Source organism: Ochotona princeps, chromosome 2 (genome assembly GCF_030435755.1).
Source record: "Ochotona princeps isolate mOchPri1 chromosome 2, mOchPri1.hap1, whole genome shotgun sequence".
In the NCBI taxonomy this organism is placed as follows: Eukaryota; Metazoa; Chordata; class Mammalia; order Lagomorpha; family Ochotonidae; genus Ochotona; species Ochotona princeps.
This window is the reverse complement of record NC_080833.1, coordinates 129,570,916-129,581,884: the sequence shown is the minus strand read 5'-3', so window position 1 is coordinate 129,581,884 and position 10,969 is coordinate 129,570,916. Positions and strand designations below refer to the sequence as shown.

Sequence of the window (10,969 nt, the reverse complement as noted above, 5' to 3'; positions counted from 1 at the left end):
GAGAATCAAACAAATATTGCTTTGGCGGAAGAAGAAAATATTAAAATTCTTATCAAGTTTCCTTTATGTAGTTATTTTACTGAAGGTCTCATAATTATGATTAGTCCAATGCATTTACATAGATATAAAAATTACTGCAGATCTTAATATCAATCTTTTCTGTTAAATATTCCTGGTTCATTAAGAATAGGTGGGTAAAATAAAAATGAATTTGATGTTTTTCATGATAAAATGAAAGATTAATCATGACATAAATCTTCTGTTTCATAGGTGTCTGAAATGTTTTCAGTATGCAGAGAAATGCGAAGTCTCCACTTGTGTTATTAAAAAATGTGTATTTTTTCCAAGCTGGCATTGGAATGTTAGCCAATGTCTTCCTCCTTCTTTTCCACATCTTCACAACCCATCTGGTTCATAGACTTAGGCCCACGGACATGATAACCTGCCACTTGGCTTTTGTCCACCTCATGATGCTACTTATTACACTGGATATATTATCTGAAGACATGTTAAGATCAATGAATTTTGCAAATGAGTTAAGGTGCAAGCTCTTGTTGTACTTGAGTAAGGTGATGAGGGGTCTTTCCCTTTCCACTACCTGCCTCCTGAGCATCATTCAGGTCATCACCATCAGTCCCAGCTCCTTCTACTTGTCAAGATTTAAATATAAACTCACAAAACATGTTGCCATTGCTTTCTTCTGTATTTTGTCCCTCAACCTGTCTTCCAATAGCTACCTGATCATCTACACTGTAGTTTATTCCAACAGGACCAATCTACTCAATGTCAATAAATACTGCTCACTTTCTTCAATGAACTCCATGATTATGACACTGTTTTTCATACTTGCATTGTCCCAGAATGTCTTCTTTGTAGGAATAATGCTGTTCTCCAGCATGTACATGGTGATTTTTTTATGTAGGCATCAGAGGAAGTCTGAGTACCTTCACAGCATGAGCATTTCCCCAAGATTCTCTCCAGCAAAAAGGGCCACTTGTACGGTCCTGTTGCTTGTAAGTTTCTTTGTGATTATGTACTCTGTGGATAGCATCATCTCATCCTTTGCTTATGCATTGTGGAAATATGAGCCATCTGCACTGGATATTCAAGGTCTATTGGGAAATATTTATGCCACTGTGAGTCCTTTGGTGCTTATTAGTTCTGATAAAAGAATAATTGGCATTCTGCAAAAAATGATTGCTATGTTAAGAGTCTGGACATGTTAATGACACACCTCTCTGAATTTCTTCATCAATGAATAACAAAAAACTTGGAATTTTAAATAAAGTAGAACTATATTTTACTTGTATCTGATTTTCTTTTTTCAGTTTGACATTTCCAAAATCTATATGTCCTTTTTTTCTAAGTTCTCATTTTATCTATTTTATTGAAATTTATTCATCTTCCACTTTCATAAATTAATGAATAAAACATTCCTTGATTGTGCACATATGAAGTTCCTTTTGATATGTAATTCTTAGGTCTTCTTAGTGATATATGAATCTAAATCTTAAGTTTGTAAAGAGTGAATTACATGAGATTTGTTATCCTTTATTCTAACAGCTCTTATCAAGATTATGAAATGAATATGCATGTGTTCATAATGACAAATAAGTTATTGAATACATAAAGCAGGATTGGGAAAGGAATATATGATGTGCATAGTAAATAATTCATTTGTAATTCCATGCTCAAGAATATAAAGCAGACATACCTAGTTTTTAAGTGTGACTATGCACAGAAATTAGGAAGTGAATGGGGAAACTCACCTAATGGGAAATATGAAAAACGCATTTAGTTCTATGATCATGGAAAAAATAAAAACTTAGTCAAAATTACAGTATGTACCTTAACCTTAGTGTGATTAAATTGTTCCTTACTTCATTATTGTACACATGTAAAGACTGCCATTTATTCATGGAGACAAAACAGCAAATCCTCACTGAGATCCACTTGCAAAATGCTTGGTTATTATTTCTAAAAATTTCAAGTTGAAGAAGCATAGTGATTGTAAGGAGACTCCCAAAATTTACACCCCTTCCTCAACAGGGAATAACTAAAATATGAAGTAGATAGCTGGATTTTGGCAAATGTTCCTGAAAACAAACATGGGGATCTAGTAAGGGAACATGAAAACCCTTTAAAATCTGTAGATCTTGCATTGCAGTGTGAAGATAGATGCAACGGCAAAGTAAAAATCAACCCAAATTTATGGCTTGGGGAATCTCAGTTTCAGGAGTATCTCAGCAGAGGACGTCTGTGTAAACACATACACCCTGGCCACTTTGGATTCAAGAAAATAGTAAGCACTTTCCAAGATAAGTGCAGAGGAAATTTATCACTCCCAACTCAGCCTTAGGAAAAATAATGTAGTGAGTTTACACATAGAATTTTTTTAAAAAAATGAATATCATGAAAATAAGTAAAACAAAACAAATAAAATTTAGAAAGATTATAAAAAACAAATTCATAAAAATTATGGGCTTAACTTGACTGGACAATAAGATGCTGGACTCTATGTTTAGTATATGCTTGCAATGGGGGAATCTCAACTGAACTTGAGCTGTGGTTATGCAACAAGGTGGAGGAATCCACCATGGTGGGAGGGTATGGGGAGGGATGGGGAGAACCCAAGTATCTATGTAACTGTGTCACATTATACAATGTAATTAATGAAGTTAAATAATTAAAAAAATTATGGGCTTAAGTCATTACTTACCAATATTTATTATAAATCTCAATGGTAAAAAATCTTCATTTACTCGATACACACTGATTGCCTGGATTTTATAAAGATTTAGTTATTTAAAGCTTATGGGGAATAAAAACATATCCTTCATTGTATTTTCTGAAATATTGAAAAATAAGGAAACTTACCAGTTGAACCAGCCATGATCAACACAAGCAGAAATGTCCTTAATAATATTTCTCACAGAAAAAATTAAAAAGCACAACAAAAGGATCATCCACCAATCTCAAATGGGATTTATCCAAAGCAAGTGAGTGTAATTAAAGATACACTGTCAATAAATACAGGTGTTACAAAAATTCAATTGGAAACCCAAGAGACAATGAATACCCAAAGCTATCCTGAAGAATAAGAATCAAGAAGGAAGAATCACAATTCCATACCTCAAGACATATTGCATGGCAGTGGTCATCAAATCAGTCTGCTAATGCTTCAGAAAATAAGAAAATCTGTGGAACAGAACAGAAACTCCATGTGGGAGCCCACACATATACAGACCTCTTTGAAAAGAGAACTAAAACCATTCCAGGGAAAAGCCCAATGTCTTCAACAAATACCATTGGGACAGCTGGATAGCAGCTACAGAAGTAAGAAGCAGACCCCATCCCCGTACAAAAATCAATCATAATAGATCCAGGACTTAAATCTGCTTGCAGAAAATATCAGCATCTTAGAAGAAGACATAGGAAGCACTTTATATGATATGGGCATTTGTAAAGCTTCTTACAAATGTCACCAAAATCACAGAAAGTTATAGTCTAAATAAACAAACAGGACTACATTAAACCAAGAAGGTTCTATACAGAAAAGGGAATGATAAATAATATATAGAATCAACCAACAAATGAGGGAAAATCTTTGCACACTATACACCCAATAGGTGACTAACATCTAGGATTTACAAAGAGTTTCAGAAAGTCAGAGACAGCAATATAAACAACACTGTTTCAAAACGGGAAGGAAGGGGGCAGAGATTTTTCAAAATAAGATGTTGAAAGAGCCATAAGACATATGAAAAAAATGCTCAAGCTCTCTAACAATCAAGGAATTTCAAATAAAAATCACAATGAGGTTCCACTTAATTCCAGTGAGATTGGCCTACATTCAGAAATCTACCAACGACATTTGATGGCCAGGATGTGGGGAGAAAGGTTTTCTCCATCAGTTTTGGTGGGAGTGTAGGTTAGTACAACCACTGTGTAAGTCAGCATGAAGAGTGCTAAGAGAACTGAACATTGATATGTGTGATCCAGTTATCCCAACTCTGGGATATATCCAAAGGAAATGAAATATGCATAAGATAAAGGGATCAATAATCTTATATTTAAAAAAGCAAAATGTCCAATAGTAAAAATATGAAAACAATCATCCAGATGTCCATTGAAAGAGGAATGGATAAAGAAACTTGGCGAATCTGATCTATGGAATACAACTCAGCTATTAAAAAGAATGAATTCTACCATTTGCAAGAAAATTGTCCCAACTAGAGATATTATGTTAAGAGAAATGAGCCAATACCCCCCAAAAAGACAAATATCATATATTCCTCTAATATTAGGCAAATTTAATGCATGATAAAATCTCTCTCTACATATATACATAGCTGTATATATGCACATGCATATGCATGTAGATATATAGAAAGAGATAGATATAGATATATCTTCACCTAGAGGGTCTGTACAATTGAAACCAGCATACCAAGGAATGAAGATACATTGTAGAGTACAGCTCTACTCCAGCATAAAAAAAAAGAATTGCAATGGAATTGATGAATATGTCTTGACAATAGGATGCTGGTTTTCTATCATTGAGTATACATATATAATTATGACATAATTAAATAAACGAATGATGTACTTGTGATTGTTCCTATAGGACTATACTATTATAATAAAATAGGGAAAATTATTGGGTGGAGAAGTGGAATGATGAGGTTGGAAATGGAAAGCCCTCAGCCCATGGAACCATCACTACCACCATCTAAACAAAAACAAAACAAACAAAAATAAAAACCTCTGTGAGGGCTTGACATTTGATGCAGTGGTTAAATGTCACTTGAATACTCACCCACAATATCGGAATTACTGGCTGGATCCATATTCTGCTTTTGGTTTCAAACTTCTTGATTAGGCTATCCTAATCTGCCACTTTCTTCACATCTCCCAGGGCCCTATTTAGAATTAAAAACAGACCCATGTGTAAATGCACCCAAGGCTTCAGATAACAGGAAACATAAATTAAGATTGAATATTAATTGGCAGAGCAGCAGCAGTCGGATTGGGGAGACAGTATTTGCTGATTAATTTTGTGTTTTGAGGTGAGGTGAGCTTGGTAATATGAACACAAAAGGCATTTTCATGGGCCTGGTGTGATAGCATAGTGGTTAAAGTCCTCACCTTGCAAGACCGGATCCCATATGGTCGCTGGTTTTAATCCTGGTGGTCCTGCTTCCCATCCAGCTCCCTGCTTGTGGTCAAGGAAAAGCAGTGGAGGACGGCCCAAAGCTTTGGGACTCTGCACCTGCATGGGAGACCCGGAGGAGCTCCTGGCTCCTGGATTCGGATTAGCTCAGCTCCAACCGTTGCATTTCCTTGAGGAAAAACTATCAGATGGAAGATTTTCCGCTCTGTCTCTCCTCCTCTCTGCATATCCGCCTCTCAATAAAAATAAATAAATCTTACAAAAAAAGGCATTTTCATGTATCATCTTTGTGGCAGAGCCAGTATTCCAGCCATTCACCAAACTCTCTATGGAGTCACAAAGATGCCAGCCAGGCCCTGTGCACAGTCTCCGTGGAGACATCTATACTCACTAGGGTGTCAGACCATTAAACTTCAAGCGACCACCTAAAGTTAAACTTTCTGGCCTTTGTCTTCTACGCAACTATCTTAAGACTGTAGAGTAGAGCACGGTGTCATAGCCTAGTGGATAAAGTCCTGGCCTTGCACACAGTGGGATCCGATGTGGTAGCTTGTTCTGATTCTGGCTGCCCCGCTTCCCATCCAGCTCCCTGATTGTGGCCTGGGAAAGCGCTCCAGCATGGTTCAAAGCCTTGGGACCCTGCACCTGTGGGGGAGACCTGAGAGAGGTCCAGAGATAGGCTCACCTCTGACTGCTGAGTCCACTTGGAGAGAGATTCATCAGACTAAAGATCTTCTTTCTGTCTCTCCTCCTCTCTGTATATCTCACTCCCCTCCCTTCCTCCCCACCCCGCCCCCAAAAAAAAGAATGCTGAAGAAATACTCTAACTCTACCCATTGATCTTTGTGAAATGTAGTTCTGGAGAGAAGTTCATCAGACTAAGGAAGCCATTTTGTAGAGGGATTCTCAGTATGCAACACCGATGCATCTTTGGTCATTGTGCCCTGAAGACTATATGAGCCCTGATTCTGTATTTTTGCCTTTGTATGCTGAGACTCTGGTGTTGTGTGTCTCTGGTGGCAGACTATTGGCCTGAGCAGTTGAGGCCCCGTGTCCTATCATAAAGCCAAGTGGGCTCTGTCATCAAACAGCGAAGGGGTAAGGTATCTGACGATCTTATGGAGGTTCTAGGATACCAAGGAGACAGCAGTAGATATTCTGGCCTCAGTGATACCATATCCTAGGATGCTCAGGTACTGGGGTCCCAGGCTTATAATACACAAAGAGGGCTCTAAAAGGTCCTTTCCTGGAGGTGGAACATGGGTGCAGGCATGGGAGGATGACCTTGTGCCACAATGAGCATTCTTGAGAACAGTAAAGTCTTTGACATTGCTCTATGGTGAGATTTGTTCATTAACTGCTGTGCTTGTGTGTGAGGGAAGGGTCAGGAATGCTTGTAAATCAGGGAAGTATTTCCCTGTTCTTGGGTGCAGAGACCTGAATAGGCAATATATCCCTATTTCTTTGAAGTTGATGTAGGACGTGAACCACATGGGGTAAAAGTCAAAAACGTCTTGGGAGGATGATGACGAATCCTAAGGAAAAACACAAAGCTCTTGTAGGAGATCAGAAGGAGAACACTTCATTGCACTGGACAGTGTGAATATTTTCCAAATTCCTTCAGTATTTTCCCTAATTCCTTAAATCCCATGTAGACTCTGTACACTTTCCTCATGTTGATGATCTGTTAGTTTGCACTTAAGTGAATAGGAAGCTTCTCTGGATTCTTGTATTCTTCTAACTGCAGTAATTGAAGGAGAGAGTGAATACTCTCACTCTAAACTTCAGTGAGTGTAGAGTTTATGGCATGTGAAATCTTTGAATCCTTCAGCTCATTTGCTAACATGCCTTTAGTCACTTTTATCAATCCAGTTTCCTCATGATTAAAAAAGTTCTATCTATATATATATTTTTAGGGGTAGTGAATTGCCCTGTTGCCCTTGCTAAATCTTCACTCTCTGCCCTGAGTCTTCCTGAGATCCTGTATATTTGGCTTCCTAGGAACTGGTATCGTTTCATTCTTACTAGCTTTTTTTTTTTTTATAAATCTTGAAAAAAAAAAAGGAAAAAAATCCAAAACAAACCTGGCTGTGAATTTATTAGAAATTAGTTAGAAGTTTAGATGTACTTGGGCGTGTTATTATCATGGTGATATTGATTCTGTTAAGATCCACGTTCCATTTACTTCATTATACTTTAGTGCCAACAGCAGTCACAATTCTTATTTTGATTTACTATATATATATATGTACATATATATATATTTCAAATTTAGGTTTTCAATTATAGTGGTTCAGAATGCACTTGAATTCATTCATGGTTTTCTTTTTAGAAATTTTTGTAGAATTTCTTGATTTTATAATCTTTGTGCATGTAACACAAACAGTACTTTGAGCTTTGAGTAACAGCAAGTTTTGTCCTGTTACAATATTCATGTATTTTCCCTCTTCTGTTCTTCTGAATGGCAACATTAGAATGCTCAGAGATAATGCATATCATTTGAAATGAATTTGAAACCTAATAGTGGCATTTCTTTCCTTGTGTTTCTTAAAAATTATGTAAACTGAAGAATGACTTCTGAGGGACTTGCATTGACAATGTTACTCTTCCTTAAGATCTGTGCCCCTCAGTAGCTTCAATAGAGCAGTGGATGATATACCCAGATGCACAAAAAAATATGGCAGTCCGTTTGGGCTGACAGAAAACACCTGCTACCATAGCAGAGGAGTGAGGGCAGATTACCCAGGGAAGTGAGTGAGGAGATGTTTGGGAGGGAGGGCCAGTATGTTGCAGGTGGTGAGTGACTGCCAAAGGATATTCACTGGTAAATCACTGTACCTGCAGATAAATGAGAGGGCTGGGACTGATTGGTTTGGAGGGGGGATGCTGGAGGAACTCTGCAGGACATACCAAAGCAACAGCACACGGTGTGACAACTGAGCTGGGCTGATTAACATCAACTACCACTAAATAACACTCACTGGTGCACACTAAATCTAGGGCTGGAGCATACCATGCAAGACTAGACCATAGAACTCACCCGTGAGAGTTAGAACAGGGGACAATGTTACACTAGGTCATGATATTAACCAGCAGGCAAGAGAATCAGATCTGTGTGTAGATTATGAGGGGGTGAGGTGAACCTACCCCTGTATAATTGAAATTTCTCTTGATTTACTTAAAACACAGGTGTGATGACAGGCTGAGCTAGGCATGCATGGAATCCTCCAACAACCATGAATACTGGGTTGGGGTGCAGGATAGTCTGGTCCTGGCTGCAACAATTGCAGGTGCACCCAGGAATAGTGTGTGTAGTGGTTTGGGCCACTACATTCACCAGCTCATAAATAAGTTGGAATGGAAAGGGTAGACTATGCTAGGTAAGAGGCTAGCATTCACTGGTACGTGTGAGATCTGGGTCTTGGAGTAGGCTTGGTAGGAGAACTGGGGAATTCTCCTGGTGGACCATAACTCCCACTAGTGAGCATGTGATGAGGCCTGGATGTTGGTCAGGTTGGAAAGGGTAGCTGCATTGTGAGCAAGTTTGTAGGGATTTCCTGGAGGGGGACAGACCAGCAGGGCCAGGCTTACCTTAGCTCAGTGGTAAGTGCAGGAGCCAGGCTGGAGTGCATGTCAACCTTGGCTCAGATATCACACCTAATGGTTTCAAGAGTCAGAGATGAGAGAAGACTGGACAGCACTAGACTATGACACTTGCCAGCAAGAGGTGGGACTGAAGCGGGTTGGATTGGACCAGTCTGCAGCATCTGATTGCAAATGCAAAGATGGGGGATGGGGTATTGTGAGCTGGGTCAGAGCAGTCACTAATATGTTAAGATCTATGGCTGGGAAAAGGCCGGGTTGGGGATCTAACATGAACCTTGGCTGGATTATGGTTCCTACTGGTAAGGATGAGGGCCAGAATGGTGCAATGAATGGGCTGGACATTGCTGCTATGTTCCTCAGCCTGGGTGTGAACTGAATATGGGGTGCACCAGGTTGGGCTAGATTCGCATCAACTGGTGCTTCTGAGAACCAGGGTGGGTGTAGGATGGGCAGGACTAGGTGCTAGTACCTCCTTTACCTTGTGAGAGCCATGTCTGTGTGCAGAACAGGTGGGGCTGGGCTGTAGCAAGAAACAATAACTGGAATGGGTGAAGGCCAGATAGACAAAGCCACTTTTCCTGCCAGTACAGAAAGTGGATTAAATCAGGCTAGGACATGAACCCATTGGTGTTCCTGAGATTTGCCACTAGGAGGAAAGACCTGATAGAGGATTCTGGGGAACTTGTTCATCAGGACACAGTCTGAAGGTGAGGGCAAGAATCAAGGCTGGGTGTACCCCAGACTACGTCAGAATATGGTACCCACCAGCATTCCTTTGGGTCAGGTCTAGGGGCAGGCTGGACTGAAAATTCTGTCGCACCTACAGGCACATCTGAAAGCCAGGATGGGTTGCAGGATAGGTTGTGTCAGGCCACAATACCAGCAGTGCACCTTAGGGCTGGAATGGGTGACTGGCTGACCTGGACCAGGCAGCAGCACCCACTAACATGTGCTGCAATTGGAGGAAGACTGGGCCAGGCAAGGCTTCAGCATCTGCTGACAGATGCTGAGGTGAGGTGGGCCATGCTGTACAGACCATGCAGACAGGGCTCCCACCAGCAGATTTAAGACCAATGTGTTAGGGTATAAGTTTTGTAGGGGAGCTGTGCAGACTCCCCTTCTGTGCCTCTGCTCCAGCTGGTGACAATGAAACTGGGAATGAGAACAAACCAGTTCAGGTAGGGGTACAAATCTTGTTAGTCTTCATGAAAACTGGGTTAGGGGGAGAGTCTGGCTGGGATAACCAATGAATCCACTGGTTCAGACATGATGCAGAGTAAGGGCAGGCTGTTTGTGCCTTGTCAGAGTATCAGCTTGAAAGTGCTTGCTCTGGGGGGTAAGTCCTGTCAAGCCAAACTGCAAATCTACCTGGATACTACAAGATTTGTGGTAGGGAATGGGTCCAGTAGAGGAATTGTGGGCACCGCTCTGATTGATTGCAACACCCACTGGTGAGTATGAGAATCAAGGCTGAGGGTAGGTTAGGCTAACAGGTGGTGGTACCTACTAGCAGGAGTATGGGCTGGAGGTTGAAGTTGGTGAGGTTGAGTTTGGCTGCACTGTTCAATGTTGTGCATGAGAGATAAATGGGATGTGGCACAGGTTGAGCCAATTGGTTGCTCATTCTGGCAGGCATAGAAACCAGGCCTAGGTGCAGTTTTGTGGGGGTTATTGTGGGTCTTTGTGACCTGTCTGCATTTGTCACTGATGTAATTCAGGACTGACGATATGGTTGGCAGGGTTGGGCTGGGTCGCAGCACCCTTTGGTTTGCATAATAGATGGGGCTGGAGATAGATCTGATCTAGCAATTGCAACTACCAGTGTTTGTGCATTGGTGTGGGTGACAGAACGAGCCAGACACCATATTGAAGGTTGAACACAAGAGTCAGGTCTGACATCATTTGAGAAAAGGTTCTTTGAGAATCTCTCCATCTAAACCACTGGACTCAGAACTACAACCATGGGGAAAGCAGGAGGACCTGTGTGGTTTAACCATGGAGTGCATGTGTCATGGTGTGGATTGTTCCAGCAAATGAACTTTGAAGGACTTCCTCCTCAGTTGCTCAGTTGCTCAGTTCCTCAGTGGATGAGTTCAGCAACATTGCAGAATGTTAGAATCCATTTGTGCAGAACCCTTGGAACATACTCCACATCGGGGACCCTGGGATGCCACTGGGTGGCTATTCTCC

General features: G+C 40.6%; 1 protein-coding gene across 1 annotated transcript; it reads left to right on the top strand.

Moving 5' to 3' along the window:
* Positions 1-290: 290 nt before the first annotated feature.
* LOC131478256 (putative vomeronasal receptor-like protein 4) lies at positions 291-1,226 on the top strand. The gene has a single exon (XM_058656699.1). It carries the CDS (start codon positions 291-293, stop codon positions 1,224-1,226), a length of 936 nt encoding a protein of 311 aa, XP_058512682.1.
* Positions 1,227-10,969: the final 9,743 nt, after the last annotated feature.

What these genes read in the sequence shown, in the direction of transcription:
- LOC131478256 (XM_058656699.1), top strand. Translation starts at nt 291, where the DNA reads ATGCAGAGAAATGCGAAGTCTCCACTTGTGTTATTAAAAAATGTGTAT.